This window comes from Nerophis lumbriciformis, linkage group LG18, assembly GCF_033978685.3.
Source record: "Nerophis lumbriciformis linkage group LG18, RoL_Nlum_v2.1, whole genome shotgun sequence".
Classification (NCBI taxonomy): domain Eukaryota; kingdom Metazoa; phylum Chordata; class Actinopteri; order Syngnathiformes; family Syngnathidae; genus Nerophis; species Nerophis lumbriciformis.
Window position 1 is genome coordinate 19,767,273 of NC_084565.2, and position 17,786 is coordinate 19,785,058.

The 17,786-nt window shown below is 40.2% G+C and overlaps 1 protein-coding gene across 1 annotated transcript in view; it reads left to right on the forward strand.

Annotated features, from left to right (window-relative positions):
• Positions 1 to 17,786, forward strand: part of xpr1a (xenotropic and polytropic retrovirus receptor 1a) — a 215,797-nt gene that overhangs the window by 163,217 nt on the left and 34,794 nt on the right. The window contains exons 10-11 of the mRNA XM_061977801.2: positions 11,216 to 11,384; positions 15,896 to 16,096. Of these exons, the coding sequence (XP_061833785.1) occupies positions 11,216 to 11,384; positions 15,896 to 16,096 (370 nt within the window). The remainder of the gene's footprint in view (positions 1 to 11,215; positions 11,385 to 15,895; positions 16,097 to 17,786) is intronic.

Below are 17,786 nucleotides of genomic sequence, written 5' to 3' on the forward strand. Positions count from 1 at the left end.
TGGACCCTCTGAAATTTGTATCCAGATCTATGTAAGGGCCAAGATTTTGGATTGTTTTATTTCCTTTAACATTAAGGGTTAAAAGGGAACTGCACTTTCTTTTTTGGAATTTTGCTTATCGTTCACAATTATTATGAAAGACATGAGGACAGATTTTTTTTAAAACTCATTCTAAATAGTGAATAAATGCAATCAAAAGTCCGCTTACAATGGAGCCTTTAGGAGTCGCTGTATTCTGCCTATAAAGCCCTTAAAAAATAATCCAAACACCTCCATTAAGTTTTTATATACAGTACAAGCCAAAAGTTTGGACACACCTTCTCATTCAATGTGTTTTCTTTATTTTCATGACTATTTACATTGTAGATTGTCACTGAAGGCATCAAAACTATGAATGAACACACGTGGAGTTATGTACCGGTACTTAACAAAAAAAGGTGAAATAACTGAAAACATGTTTTATATTCTAGTTTCTTCAAAATAGCCACCCTTTGCTCTGATTACTGCTTTGTACACTCTTGGCATTCTCTCGATGAGCTTCAAGAGGTAGTCACCTGAAATGGTTTTCACTTCACAGGTGTGCTTGAAGCTCATCGAGAGAATGCCAAGAGTGTGCAAAGCCGTAATCAGAGCAAAGGGTGGCTATTTTAAAGAAACTAGATGGTTTTGGGATGTTTTTGATGAGCACGCTGTGGAGTAAACTTTAAGAACTCAGCCAACACGCCTCGTCTGTATCTTTTATAATTAGACAAGACAACACATATCTTTGCAAGGCCATTTTCAAGAAAGATATTTAAAACGAAACTACACCCTGTGAGACCATGTCGGCCAACCCCTGTAGCTCGAATGGATGCTCAAAATTGTGAGTTGAGATATTTTATTTCTTTATTTTTCACGTTTAATATGTTTTTTGCAATTTTAATTGCGACAGTACCACATTTGATATGTGTTAATTAATTGCTTAATTGATTTTTAAATGCGCCAGGAAAATAACACATTTTGAACGCTGTTGGTGGTGGTTCAATGCACAGTAGTGCGTAAATGTGTTTCTGTATAGTATTTCTCCAGCAATGGTCATGTGGTGACATAAATGATGGTATTTTGAGAGGTAATCATTGGACACAGGACATCACTGAAGGCCTAGGTGGGAAACACATGGCCCACCACTGCTAATACTTGGTTAATATTCAAGTCACGAAATGTAAATGGGGTATTGTTGGCGCTTTTTGAATGTTTTTTATTGGGTTTTATGGGCGGAATAGAGGACCTCCGCTGTAAGCGGACTTTTATGTACGTTTACTTACGAGTTAGAATGCATTAAAAAAATACCTCCGTCGTCATGTCTTTCATATTGATTGTAAAAGATCAATCAATCAATCAATTCCTTTATTGTCATTGTCATAATAACACTTAAGTCATACATGAACAACGAGATTTTGTTTGAGCTTTGTCCAGCGGCATAGAAACTGCATTGCTGTGCAGGTTGACAATAGTTTACATGTTAGCATTTTAGCATTGTCAGGAAGATCGCGATAAGAGGGACGTGGGGGTGGGACATACTTGCCAACCCTCCCGGATTTTCTGGGAGACTCCCGAAATTCAGCGCCTCTCCCGAAAACCTCCCGGGACAAATTTTCTCCCGAAAATCTCCCGAAATTCAGGCGGACTCAGGTCCGCTTTCCCACAATATAAACAGCGTACCTGCCCAATCACGTTATAACTCTAGAATGATGGAGGGCGAGTTCTTGGTTTCTTATGTGGGTTTATTGTTAGGCAGTTTCATTAACGTCCTCCCAGCGCGGTAACAACACACAACAACAGCAGTCACGTTTTCGTCTACCGTAAAGCAGTTCGTCTGCCGTAAACAGCAATGTTGTGACACTCTTAAACAGGACAATACTGCCATCTAGTGCATTTGATGAAAGCACTTTTGTGCGTGCCACACAGCAATGCATCATCAGAGAGGGTGTTCAGCATGGTTAGAAAAATAGTGACAGAGAATAGAACAAGGATGGACAATTCAACCCTTAACTCAACAATGAGTAGATGAGTGTTATGTGTGTGTATACGTGTAAATAAATGAACACTGAAATTCAAGTATTTATTTTATATATATATATATATATATATATATATATGAAATACTTGACTTGGTGGATTTTAGCTGTAAATATACTCCTACCCTCTTAACCACGCCCCCAACCACGCCCCCCCACCTCCCGAAATCGGATGTCTCAAGGTTGGCAAGTATGGGGTGGGAACAGTCAGATGTCTGATGGGTGTTACGTTGATGTTGCAGCAATGCAATGTCCAGAGCACAATTATTGAGGTGGTGAAGAGTGAAGTAATAAGATGGTCCGGGGCAGCAAAGGGGCAGGCTGTTCATTTAGCAGTCTCACAGCCTGTGGATACAGACTGTGAGACATTCTGGTGGTCCTGGCGCGAATCGATCTATACCTCCTTCCAGAGGGTAGCAGGTTGAAGAGGCCATGTGCTGGGTAGTATCTGTCCTTCAGGATGTTGTGTACTCGCTTTAGGCAGCGAGTTGTGTACATGGCACTCATCTCTGGGAGTATGGTCCTTGTAATTTTCCCCGCTGCTTTAACCACTCCCTGGAGGGCCTGTTGGTTCGCTTTAGTGCAGCTAGCAAACCACACTAAAAATCCGTAAGTGAGGACACTGCTGATGGCACAGTTGTAAAAGTTGACCATTGATTTCTGCGGAATGTTTGCGCATTTTAGTTTCCTCAAAAAAAACCGACGTTGTTGGGCCTTTCCGACTGTAGAAGCAGTGTTAATGTCCCAGCATAGATCTTCTGTTATGTTCACCCCTAAGAATTTGAAATGCTTGACCCTTTCTACGAGATTGTTATTAATTAAAAAGATAGGCAATGTTCCAAAAAACAAAATGCAGTTTTTAAGGTTGAATTATTATTATTTTTTATAAAACTCTACAACTTTATATTTTGGTCAGTTACAAACTTTACAGGTATCACTTGTTGAATGTAGCACAGTTGACGTTATACATATATTAAGAATAATGATGATATTATTGCTAATAAATACACTGATAGCATTAGTTGGTGTAAGTAAGGCTCTGTTTCGAATAGCAGAACTCGGACATACACAGGTAGTATGTTTTTATGAAGATTAGTTATTTGATCCAAACCATGATTGTACTCTTTGTTTGTTTATTATGGTTGAGTTGGTCTCAAACATGTATTCAGTCTTACTTTAACCAAAGCCTGCTTTGCCCTTTGTTTAAGCTGAAACGCTACAGGAGCGCTTTTGTGTGCGTGTGTCGAGGGATAATGGAATGCACTCTCATCCCAGGGGAGGTGGAGGCTGTGACTGTGCAATCATTACCAGCATTGATCCATCAGTATGCTGAACCCCTCACCACTCTTTTCTTCCTCCTCCTCCTCTTCCTCTATTTCTCTCCCAGCAGTCGAACCCTTCACCCTTCCCCATATGTTTGTCCTTTGCTTCAAATCCCAGCTGCCATCTTGCTTCTCCGGTTTTGGCTCCCTGGATCATCTGCAGTATCAATATTCCATTCCTGTTCATACAATGTTATGCATAATTTGAGAACATTTGAGCCGGGGGTTGCCTCACTGACGTGTGTTACACGTGCAATCAAACATGGTGTTCAACTAATCCAGGTGTGAAGACAAAGATTTCATTAAGGGACAAACTGCAGCTAGATTATTAATGTTTGCTGAAGCAATGAAGCCTTGGTTGCACGCTCGATCGATACACGCTGTGATTGACAGGCTACATTGGCTATGTAGTCTTTGACATTTTCAGGAGGCATGTGTGTGTGCGGTTTTGAGAGTGTGCATAGTGAGCGTACAGTCGCTACTAAATGTCACAAGTGGCCTGAGGGTAGAAATGCAGGGAGGTTTGTGCCATTTAAGTGCTTTTAAGAACTCCGCTCTTTTTGGAAGTCAAATCGCATATACCAGACCTGGGCAAAATAAGGCCCGCATGCATGTTAAGCTTTCCCCCCCCAAAAAACGTTTAAATCTTTAAGATCGAAACTGTAGCCGCCATTATGATGTGCAGTGATGTTTTCAAATGACCGTAAGTCTTGAACTATACAAAGTATTTCAAGATTCAAGATGCTTTATTATTGTCCATTCTTTAACATGTACAAGACACATAAGAACTGAAATTACATTTTCGGCACAGTCCCACTAAGAGCAGACATACGTTACAAGGGGGACAAGACGGGACCGCCAACGGATCACTTACGGCGCTCCTTAAAAAAGGTGGGAAAAAGGTGACATTGGGAAAGGGGGAAGAGTAAAAAAAAGTATCAGTCTAAAGCTGGACCCTCACATAGCATAGCACACATAAACATGATACATGTAATCACAACAACTCACAACAGAGGGGGGGCCCTGGAGGCCGGCTGCCGCTATAAAGCGCTACTCAGCCGTCCACAACCCCGAAGAGGAATTAAGCAGTGGTGAAGGCGTTGATTGGGGGAGGGGCGGGTGCGTGCATGTATGCCCAATTAACTTGGGTGAGATGTTGAAATGTTTTTATGGACTGGGGCCGATCTCAAAGTTCAACACCAGGTGTTATTGGAAAAAAAGGAAGGTCAAAAGCGTCCATCGTTGAGGAGTCCTCGGGGGAGTTTTTCAGAACAGCCTGATCCTGATAGCATCAAGGCCACTCGAGGGAGTCAAATCTTAGATTAAGATGTTGTTTTCTTCGAGCAGTCAAAACAATGACATTCCTGCTCTGTGTCCATGCTGGCTCTCTCAAGTTCAATTTAATTATTTCTTCTCAGCAAGCTTCTCCATGATGAGATCCATTTTGCAATTCAAATCAGAAATCGCCACAGTCTGTGTTCCCACAGCCCGACCCAATCCTTCCATTGCGATGAACAACCGTTGGGCCCCTTGAGTGGCTGCCATTGTCTTCCGAATTTGACGATACACCAGAGCAATGCCCAGCCCAATCAGCAGGTGCCCCGCGATCACGGTTCCAAATAGGTAGATGTCTTCCACGTCCTCGATGGAAAGGACTGAGAGGCACATGATTCTCCATTTATCCCAGGAGTCTTTCACGTACCCCGCAGCAATGGTTCCATCAGGGCAGCCAGGCTCCCCCGAACCTCTTTTCCTTGTCGAAAAGACTTTGTCAATTGCTCTAGAGTCCAGATGATCATATCCATGTTTGATGTTTAGATTTGAGGACAGCGCAAAGAAAGAGGCTTCAAAAAAGTTCAGACAGGACAAGGACACGAAGAAAGCAAGCAGGGAAGGAGGGAGCGGAGAAAAATGTGACCGCCCTCACCAAGAGGCAAGTCAGAAAATGGTTGGAATCGGCGCTTTTGCATGATATACTAGTTACTATGGTAATCTCATTAGTTACGATGGTAATCTAATTAGTTACTATGGTAATCTAAGTCACAGCAGCTCAGACGAGGCACCAAGCAGTGTGGGTGGGGAGCGTTTCCACAAGAGTGTCAGCCTGAAATGCGGGTGTCAGGGACAGACGCGGAAGGAGATTTTTATAACAAAGTTTTAATGCTCAGTGATATATCAGCTATATCAGATAGTAGGTGTTTTTTTTATTACCCTTTGCGTTCATATTTTGCTGTTTGTTGCATTTTTGTTGCGTTTCGCTTGATTGTAAAATATGTCGATCGAGAGCGGGTGTGATGTTCTTATGTTGTCAATATTCAGTGTTTTATCGTTCATAGTTAATATTGTAAATCCCACATTTATTTATTTTCATGTACATGCTGGGTGTCTCATTCAGTAAAAAAATGTAAAATTCCATTCCGTTTTTTAAGGCATTCAGACATTATAGTGAGGTTTTGTATTAGTGTTCCTAAAAATAGATATACCGGCCCCAACACACATTTTTTTCTCTAAATTTGGCCCCCCGAAGCAAAATCATTGCCCAGGCCTGGCATATACACTCATTGACCGGACACCTTATTAGGTACACTCTAATCGGCACAGAGTGGGGGTGCTAAATATTTTGTAACCTTCTCAATAGCTTGATGAACATCAGTTCACAATATGATGTAATGCAAAGATCTGTCCTGTACATATTTTTAGTCTTTCTATGATGGTTTATCAAAGCTGACTTATAAATTCTGTACGTAAAGGTAGAATTTATTTTATAATTTTTAACCGTTTTCAGTATTTTTGCTACTTGTATCCAGTGAGTGAAACTTACTCATAGAAACAATAAATCCCTCATAGATGCTAAAGATGACTCATTTAGCGTCTCCTGTGATACTGCATGCTTATTAGCATAAGCACGTGTGTGCTTGTGTGTTACTAATTAAGTGAGGTTGTTACCAGCTTAACACGTCTCTGAAGGCATACAATTAGACACGGATTCCCTTGTTTTAGGCAGCTGTTTATCAGATTAGCCACTTTGATAGGCACCGTAAGTACAAACCCCGTTTCCATATGAGTTGGGAAATTGTGTTAGATGTAAGGATCTTTCTGTGTGGAGTTTGCATGTCCTCCCCGTGACTGCGTGGGTTCCCTCCGGGTACTCCGGCTTCCTCCCACTTCCAAAGACATGCACCTGGGGATAAGTTGATTGGCAACACTAAAATTGGCCCTAGTGTGTGGATGTGAGTGTGAATGTTGTCTGTCTATCTGTGTTGGCCCTGCGATGAGGTGGCGACTTGTCCAGGGTGAACCCCGCCTTCCGCCCGATTGTAGCTGAGATAGGCTCCAGCGCCCCCCCGCGACCCCAAAGGGAATAAGCGGTAGAAAATGGATGGATGGGTAAATATAAACGGAATACAATGATTTGCAAATCCTTTTCAACCCATATTCAATTGAATGCACTACAAAGACAAGATATTTGATGTTCAAACTCATAAACTTTATTTTTTTTTGCAAATAATAATTAACTTAGAATTTCATGGCTGCAACACGTGCCAAAGTAGTTGGGAAAGGGCATGTTCACCACTGTGTTACATTAACAACACTCAGTAAACGTTTGGGAACTGAGGAGTTTTTAAGCTTCTCAGATGGAATTCTTTCCCATTCTTGCTTGATGTACAGCTTTAAGTTGTTCAACAGTCCGGGGGTCTCCGTTGTGGTATTTTGGGCTTCATAATGCGCCACACATTTTCAATGGGAGACAGGTCTGGACTACAGGCAGGCCAGTCTAGTACCCGCACTCTTTTACTATGAAGCCACGTTGATGTAACACGTGGCTTGGCATTGTCTTGCTGAAATAAGCAGGGGCGTCCATGGTAACGTTGCTTGGATGGCAGCATATGTTGCTCCAAAACCTGTATGTACCTTTCAGCATTAATGGCGTCTTCACAGATGTGTAAGTTACCCATGCCTTGGGCACTAATACACCCCCATACCATCACAGATGCTGGCTTTTCCACTTTGCGCTTATAACAATCCAGATGGTTCTTTTCCTCTTTGGTCCGGAGGACACGACGTCCACAGTTTCCAAAGACAATTTGAAATGTGGACTCGTCAGATCACAGAACACTTTTCCACTTTGTATCAGTCCATCTTAGATGAGCTCAGGCCCAGCGAAGCCGACAGCGTTTCTGGGTGTTGTTGATAAACGGATTTCGCCTTGCATAGGAGAGTTTTAACTTCCACTTACAGATGTAGCGACCAACTGTAGTTACTGACAGTGGGTTTCTGAAGTGTTCCTGAGCCCATGTGGTGATATCCTTTACACACTGATGTCGCTTGTTGATGCAGTACAGCCTGAGGGATCGATGGTCACGGGCTTAGCTGCTTACGTGCAGTGATTTCTCCAGATTCTCTGAACCCTTTGATGATATTACGCACCGTAGATGGCGAAATCCCTAAATTCCTTGCAATAGCTGGTTGAGAAAGGTTTTTCTTAAACTGTTCAACAATTTGCTCACGCATTTGTTAACACAATGGTGACCCTCGCCCCATCCTTGTTTGTGAATGACTGAGCATTTCATGGAATCTACTTTTATACCCAATCATGGCACCCACCTGTTCCCAATTTGCCTGTTCACCTGTGGGATGTTCCAAATAAGTGTTTGATGAGCATTCCTCAACTTTATCAGGATTTATTGCCACCTTTCCCAACTACTTTGTCACGTGTTGCTGGCATCAAATTCTAAAGTTAATGATTATTTGCAAAAAAAAAAAAAAAGTTTATCAGTTTGAACATCAAATATGTTGTCTTTGTAGCATATTCAACTGAATATGGGTTGAAAATGATTTGCAAATCATTGTATTCCGTTTATATTTACATCTAACACAATTTCCCAACTCATGGAAACGGGGTTTGTAGCAGTTAAGTACCGTTGCGTCTAATGTACGGATTAATTCTGGTTGTGCTTACCCACTTAGAAGCAATTTGATTTGGTACATAGTGTAATGATAAGTGTGAGCAGTAGATGGTAGTCACACATAAGAGGTACGTGTGGACTGCAGATTGACGCCCCCTTTTCAGTAAATGACGCTAATAAGTACAGGTTGGCAAGCAACACCAAAACGTTGATGTTTTATTGAGAATATAGAACATTACACACGGCACTCAAAAGTCTGTCAAAATGTTTCAGAACGACTTTGGGGAGCTATGAAGCCACAAAGCTTGATGGATTGTTAGCGCATCACGGCTACTTTGGTCAGTCCTACTGTGCTTCCACATACGGTATTATTATAGTGTGTGTATAAGGATCCCAAATTGGCACCTATTTGGAAACGTATTCTCTGGTGTTTTGTTTGGACCTATTATGCTAAACCACCTTTTTTTAAGTATTGGTACCTGCTGATGTGTATTTGGGATCTGCATAAGTCCGGAAAAATTTACTATTACTAATGGCACCGTAGTCAATGAGCGCCTTCTTTTTCTCTGTTTTTTTGTTGTGGGGCATTCGTCCTCCACTGTTGCCATTAGTAATACCTGTTTTTCTTTCTTTTAAACATGTCCTGTCCAGCCACTCGGGCAAATCATATTGTTGATGTACAAATTTACATTACAAAAGAGAAGTGTGGTGTACTTCTCTTGTTGCCTTATTTGTATTTGACTTCATTTGATTAAATGGGTTTATTTAATGTTTGGCGCAGCCAGACTGTATTGTATTGTATTTGTAATACAAAAATAGCGTACAGTTCTAACTTATATCTGTCAGTAGACTCTCTATGGAAGAGCTAAAATTTACTGGTACAATAAAGATGACGGGGAGAAACGCTGTCGAAGTGGAGGCACGTAAATAAGACCTCCCACAAAACGGTGCATCCTGATGAGACGGTCAGAAAGCAGCTTGAAGATGGTCTGTAAAACATAATCTATGATATATGTTGACAATATAGCCACCATTACATGTTATGTTTTACATGTAGAACAAATTATGACCCCTTTAATGCGCCTTATGGTCCGAAAAATACAGGTAGTTAAATGATAACAAACCTGTCGGTATGAAGCTCTGCAGCGCTTCACAATAATAAACATATTGTTAAATTATTATCTCCCTAAAAGATTTAAAATTTTCTTTGGAAAATATTTTTTTAAAGGCCTACTCAAATGCGATTTTCTTATTTAAACGGGGATAGCAGGTCCATTCTATGTGTCATACCTACTCAGTGGCCTAGTGGTTAGAGTGTCCGCCCTGAGATCGGTAGGTTGTGAGTTCAAACCCCGGCCGAGTCATACCAAAGACTATAAAAATGGGACCCATTACCTCCCTGCTTGGCACTCAGCATCAAGGGTTGGAATTGGGGGTTAAATCACCAAAAATGATTCCCGGGCGCAGCACCGCTGCTGCCCACTGCTCCCCTCACCTCCCAGGTGGTGAACAAGGGGATGGGTCAAATGCAGAGGACAAATTTCACCACACCTAGTGTGTGTGTGACAATCATTGGGACTTTAACTTTAAATACTTGATCATTTCGCGATATTGCCATATTTTTGCTGAAAGGATTTAGTAGAGAACATCGACGATAAAGTTCGCAACTTTTGGTCGCTGATAAAAAAGCCTTGCCTGTACCGGAAGTAGCAGACGGGTAGCGTGACGTCACAGGTTGTGGAGCTCCTCACATCTGCACATTGTTTACAATCATGGCCACCAGCAGCGAGAGCGATTCGGACCGAGAAAGCGACGATTTCCCCATTAATTTGAGCGAGGATGAAAGATTCGTGGATGAGGAAAGTGAGAGTGAAGGACTAGAGGGCAGTGGGAGCGATTCAGATAGGGAAGATGCTGTGAGGCGGGTGGGACCTGATATTTAGCTGGGAATGACTAAAACAGTAAATAAACACAAGACATATATATACTCTATTAGCCACAACACAACCAGGCTTATATTTAATATGCCACAAATTAATCCCGCATAACAAACACCTCCCTCCTCCCGTCCATATAACCCGCCAATACAACTCAAACACCTGCACAACACACTCAATCCCACAGCCCAAAGTACCGTTCACCTCCTCAAAGTTCATACAGCACATACAGTATATTTCCCCAAAGTCCCCAAAGTTACGTACGTGACATGCACATAGCGGCACGCACGTACGGGCAAGCGATCAAATGTTTGGAAGCGTACTCACGGTACCGTGTCTGCGTATCCAACTCAAAGTCCTCCTTGTAAGAGTCTCTGTTGTCCCAGTTCTCCACAGGCCAATGGTAAAGCTTGACTGTCATCTTCCGGGAATGTAAACAATGAAACACCGGCTGTGTTATCCGGCACACCAGTCAGGGGGTGCATTCTACGGCGGGGGTGCGTTATCCGGCACAACACCTGCTGCAATACACCGCTTCCCACCTACAGCTTTCTTCTTTGCTGTCTCCATTGTTCATTGAACAAATTGCAAAAGATTCACCAACACAGATGTCCAGAATACTGTGGAATTTTGCGATGAAAACAGACGACTTAATAGCTGGCCACCATGCTGTCCCAAAATGTCCTCTACAATCCGTGACGTCACGCGCTGACGTCATCATACGAGACGTTTTCAGCAGGATATTTCGCGCAAAATTTAAAATTGCACTTTAGTAAGCTAACCCGGCCGTACTGGCATGTGTTGCAATGTTAAGATTTCATCATTGATATATAAACTATCAGACTGCGTTGTCGGTAGTAGTGGGTTTTAGTAGGCCTTTAACATGCACATTTCATAATTTGCAGGTGCTCCTAATGAGTTGTCTAGTAACACAATTGTCCGAGCTGTAAATGATCTTTTGCTTTCCGTCCTTTTTTTCGTATTCTGTGCAGTTCCGAGTGTTCACGGCACCGTTTCACCGTGTGGAGTTCGCAGACTTCTGGCTGGCCGACCAGCTCAACTCCCTGGTGGTGGTCCTGATGGACCTGGAGTATCTCATCTGCTTCTACATCTTTGAGCTACAGTGGAGCAACAGCAAGGGCTTGTTGCCCAAAACAAACGGTACGTGGTCTTCCTCCGTCTAAGCTTGGTTACCTCAAATTCTGTACATTTGTTGATGGATAGAGCAACTGAAAAGTAGAGATGTCCGATAATGGCTTTTTTGCCGATATCCGATATTCCGATATTGTCCAACTCTCAATTACCGTTTCCGATATCAACCGATACTGATATATACAGTCGTGGAATTAACACATTATTATGCCTAATTTTGTTGTGATGCCCTGCTTCATGCATTAAACAATGTAACAAGGTTTTCCAAAATAAATCAACTCAAGTTATGGAAAAAAATGCCAACATGGTACTGCCATATTTATTATTGATGTCACAAACTGTATTATTTTTTTTAAACATGCCTCAAAACAGCAGCTTGGAATTTGGGACATACTCTCCCTGAGATAATCCTGATACCCACTACAACTATGGGAAATACTATACTTTGACTTTCACAAAGTCTAAGTCTAAGAAAGGAGGTTGAGGTGGGAGGGGTTGGGGGGGCGGGGTTGAGGTGGGGAAAGGGGGGTGTATATTGTAGCGTCCCGGAAGAGTTAGTGCTGCAAGGGGTTCTGGGTATTTGTTCTGTTGTGTTTATGTTGTGTTACGTTGTGCGGATGTTCTCCCGAAATGTGTTTGTCATTATTGTTTGGTGTGGGTTCACAGTGTGGTGCATATTTGTAACAGTGTCAAAGTTGTTTATACGGCCGCCCTCTGTGTGACCTGTATGGCTATTGACCAAGTATGCCTTGCATTCACTTGTGTGTGTGAAAAGCCGTAGGTATTATGTGACTGGGCCGGCACGCAAAGGCAGTGCCTTTAAGGTTTATTGGCGCTCTGTACTTCTCCCTACGTCCGTGTACACAGCGGCGTTTTAAACAGTCATACATTTTACTTTTTGAAACCGATACCGATAATTTTGAAACCGATAATTTCCGATATTACATTTTAAAGCATTTATTGGCCGATAAAATCGGCAGTCCGATATTATTGGACATCTCTACTGAAAAGTTTTGGATTCATGTTTTTTTCCCCTTACTTTTAGCATTACGTTTGCTACTTTCTTCACTTATACATGTATCAACTAAACAAGGTTTACGTTCAGTTTTTAATTAAGGCTGCAATGATTCATTTATTAAATCGATCAATATGACTAGAAAAAAGATTTGATTTGTATTTCGTTGCTACTGTTTAATGAGTTTAATTAATACAAATATATAATACAGGCATGTGATTTTTCCGCCTATAGTCCGAAATTCGTCTTTTTTATCTCTGTAAAAATATAAAAGATTTCCCGTTTTTCTTCGTTTTTTCCGACCTACAATGTCTAAATGCTAAATTTCATTTTCATTGGTGTTTTAGAACAAGACAGTAGCTGACATTTTGTTCATTATTTCTTCTGTTTATATTTTGATATTGAATAGTTGAATCATTTTGAAACATAAACAACATGACTGCACGATAGTTGTTATTTCATGCTATAAATCACAAATGGCTATTCAGATAAAGGAATTTAGCTACCAGAATAAACATTGTACTCAATGATTTTTGCATTTGGAGCAGTTGGCTATAAAATCCAAGGTCGAATGCCAAAGTAATGTGTAAATAATGTAAATAACTACATGAACCATCTGTGGCTGTGAAGTGAACACTAGTAAGGTTGTAAATACTGTATAGAGTAGGCTCACCCATGTGGTTCCTGTGGATGTGAACGCAAGTTGTAATTACTGTAGTGACTAAATACTATAGTGACTGAAACAGACATAGTGATGGATGAAGGATGGGGTATGTATTTATGTAAACTCTGTTGATAATTTTTCAATTATTTAATCACTAAAACATCTTTAAATTGTGCTTTTTTTTTGCCAATTTTTGCATGTTCATTTGTTGAAAAAACAGGAGTTTCGGGCCTGGACCTGGCTAGGGACCTGTTTATTTTCAGTCTTTTTCATTAAGTTCAAAACACATGCCTGATAAAATAGAGATCATATGGCGTGGTCAGAACTTTTGAGAGTATGCATGGTGATGTATGCACTGCGGGTGATATGACGTGTGTGTGTGTGTGTGTGTGTGTGTGTGTGTGTGTGTGTGTGTGTGTGTCAGTGTGTGTGTGTGTGTGTGTGTGTGTGTGTGTGTGTGTGTGTAGGAGAAAGAGAATAAAGGGCCTAAAGAAGACGAGACAACCTCTTACAAGTTTAGCTATCGTATAAAACTGAAAAGGACAGACTTTGTGGTGAAATGTTTGCACTGTCAAACGGAGCTGGCATTTCACAATAGCACTACATCAATGATGCAGCACGTTATGTGAAAGCACCCTGCTGATTTAAGAGCAACAAACAAGCAAAAACAAGGTCAAGGTCTATTTTGGTAGCTAAAACCAATTTATATGTTTGACTTATTAACATACATGGGGGCATGTGAGGAAATGTAATGAGTTTGTAGTTTGTACAGTTTGTATGTTATAAATGATAAATGGGTTGTACTTGTATAGCGCTTTTCTACCTTCAAGGTACTCAAAGTGCTTTGACAGTATTTCCACATTCACCCATTCACACACACATTTATACACTGATGGCGGGAGCTGCCATGCAAGGCGCTAACCAGCAGCCATCAGGAGCAAGGGGTGAAGTGTCTTGCCCAAGGACACAACGGACGTGACTAGGATGGTAGAAGGCACGGCCACTCTACCAACTTCGCCACGCCGTCCCTGTTAACACTAACAAGTTTTTTTTTTGTCCAAAATCCAATTAATACATTTTCAAATGTGTATGGGTTAAATGTATTGTCTCTTAATGTATCATACTTTATCAGAGATTTTTAGTTTTTTTGTTTGGTTCTTACTTATCTATTTCCTGGCTTATGGGAAAAGTGCAATTCAATGTCCTGTGTAGAGATAAATGCTTTAAAATGTAATATCGGAAATTATCGGTATTGTTTTTTTTATTATCGGTATCGTTTTTTTTTTTTTTTTTTTTTTTTTTTTTTTATTTAATCAACATAAAACACACAAGATACACTTACAATTAGTACACCAACCCAAAAAACCATCCTCCCCTCATTCACACAAAAGGGTTGTTTCTTTCTGTTATTAATATTCTGGTTCCTACATTATATATCAATATAAATCAATACAGTCTGCAAGGGATACAGTCCGTAAGCACACATGATTGTGCGTGCTGCTGGTCCACTAATAGTACTAACCTTTAACAGTTAATTTTACTCCTTTTCATTATTACTAGTTTCTATGTAACTGTTTTTATATTGTTTTACTTTCTTTTTTATTCAAGAAAATGTTTTTAATTTATTTATCTTATTTTATTTTATTATTTTTTTTAAAAAGAACCTTATCTTCACCATAACTGGTTGTCCAAATTAGGCATAATAATATGTTAATTCCACGACTGTATACATCGGTATCGGTTGATATCGGTTTCGGTAATTAAGAGTTGGACAATATCGGAATATCGGATATCGGCAAAAAGCCATTATCGGACATCCCTCGTCCTGTGCATTTATAGGAAGAAAGAACCAGATCAGAAAAATCCTTGTTTATTTAAATAGTTTTCCTAAAAACTACAGCATTTTTTCATCAAATATTTATTATTATTTACTCCTTATTGTTGCAAAATGACAATACTGTAATGTTATTGAATGGGTTAATGCTTACTCTATATTCTGCATTTATTTGTACATTCTACGATACTGTACATTTAAATATTCACATATTAATTAATGTTCTAGTTAATTATTTTTATTATTATTATTATTATAAATAATAATTATCCTCAGTGTAGCAATGTGAAAACAAGTTTGGACACACCTTCTCATTCAATGTGTTTTCTTTATTTTCATGACTATTTACATTGTAGATTGTCATTGAAGGCATCAAAACTATGAATGAACACATGTGGAAAAAGGTGAAATAACTGAAAACATGTTTTATATTATAGTTTCTTCAAAATAGCCACCCTTTTCCCTGATTACTGCTTTGCACACTCTTGGCATTCTGTCGATGAGCTTCAAGAGGTAGTCACCTGAAATGGTTTTCACTTCACAAGTGTCATAGTTTTGATGCCTTCAGTGACAATCTACATGAAAATAAAAATAAAAAACACATTGAAATGAGGTGTGTCCAAACTTTTGGCCTGTACTGTATTTCGCGTATGTATTTTTCCGCTTACGTATTCTCTCTTTGCGTGCACAAAAGAAGTTATCTTTTTCTTTTTGTACAGTTTCAAATTATAGGAGTGGCAGTGTGTCAACAAGAAACGTTGTAATAAGAAATGTCATAAAACAAGGAATGCTGTAACAAGAAATGTTGTTACAAGAAACGTCGTAACAACAAAAGTAACACAAAACGTCCAAATATAAGGACCACCTGTATTTATGGCTGCCTATTCATATCATGGGGAAAGCGAGGAACAAATAGCCAACCCTCACCCAATACCTGCTGGAAATGTCTCTGTCGATGTTAACAATGACGTACAGTATGTCACTAATCGATTGTGTTGCTCCCACAGACGCCGGGAACTTTGTCTGCCACAGCTACTCGTACGGCCTGCGTGCCATCATTCAGTGTCTGCCCGCCTGGCTGCGCTTCATCCAGTGCCTCAGGCGTTACCGGGACACCAAGAGGGCCTTCCCCCACCTGGTGAATGCTGGGAAATATTCCACCACCTTCTTCGTGGTCACCTTTGCAGCGCTGTACGCCACACACAGAGGTAAAACACGCGCACCAACATTCTCATGGGTCATACGCTGTGGATATTTGCTTTATTCTGGGAAAAAAAAAAAAGAAAATAAGTTCCGTATTTTTCAGACTATAAGGCGCACTTAAAATCCTTTAATTTTCTGAAAAATCGACAGTGCGCCTGATGTAAGGAATAATTCTGGTTTTGCTTACCGACCTCGAAGCAATTTTATTTGGTACATAGTGAAATGATAAGTGTGACCAGTAGATGGCAGTCAAACATAAGAGATACGTGTAGACTGCAATATAATGGCAGTCACACACAAGAGATACGTGTAGACTGCAATATGACTCATTTGACCAACATTTTATATCTTCCATTGAAAATATATAGAACATCACACACGGCGCTTAAAAATCTATCAAAATGTTTTAGTACGACTTTGGTAAACTATGAAGCCGCACCGCTTGATGGATTGTACTGTGCTTCAACATACAAGTTATATTATGGTGTGTGTATAAGGTAAGACATATTATCTGGCATTTTGTTTCGCAATATTATGCAAAAGCAACTTTTCTTACCTTCTGTATTTGGGATCTGCATAAGTCCTGAAAAATTGCGCGCGTCCGCCCTTGTAGTCCGTTTACACCTCTATGATTCTTCTAATTGGAAATGGGCACGGCAATATCACTTTTTACACAGACGCTGTTCACCTTGGAGATCTGCTGCGGATATGGGTACGGCCTGGCGCGAGATTTACACCTTATCAACTACAAGCTTATCCTGTAGTTCAGGGGTCACCAACGCGGTGCCCGCGGGCACCAGGTAGCCCGTAAGGACCAGATGAGTCGCCCGCTTGCCTGTTCTAAAAGTAGCTCAAATAGCAGCACTTACCAGTGAGCTGCCTCTATTTTTTAAATGTTATTTATTTACTAGCAAGCTGGTCTCGCTTTGCTCAACATTTTTAATTCTAAGAGAGACAAAACTCAAATAGAATTTGAAAATCCAAGAAAATATTTTAAAGACTTGGTCTTCACTAACTGACAAAGAAACAGATAACAGATTTGGTGTCCAGTTCAAAGTGTGACATAATTTATTCAAAAATTTGAGAGTTGACTTTTGTATTTTACATGAGTTATTAGTTGTACAAACATGGTGCAAAGTAATTCATGATTTGTTAAAAAATGTTAGTGGCTAGCTAGTTAAAATGGGATATTGTGATTTCACAAGACTGTCTTAGAAGTGATCATTTGAAAATGTTCAATTTGAAAAATGTGCACTTAGAGAAAATATAAAAATAAAGTGTTGCATATTGATATTTATCTGTTTCTATATATATTTATTGTGAGAAATCATTAAGATGATCAGTGTTTCCACAACGATAAATATCATTAATTATTAATAATAATATAGAGTTAAAGGTAAATTGAGCAAATTGGCTATTTCTGGCAATTTATTTAAGTGTGTATCAAACTGGTAGCCCCTGCGATGAGGTGGCGCCTTGTCCAGGGTGTACCCCGCCTTCCCTGTAGCTGAGATAGGCTCCAGCGCCCCCCGCCACCCCAAAGGGAATAAGCGGTAGAAAATGGATGGATGGAAACTGGTAGCCCTTCGCATTAACCAGTACCCAAGAAGTAGCTCTTGGTTTCAAAAAGGTTGGTGACCCCTGCTGTAGTTGATAAGTTTCTTCTTTTTCTCTATCTTCTTGTTGTGTGACATT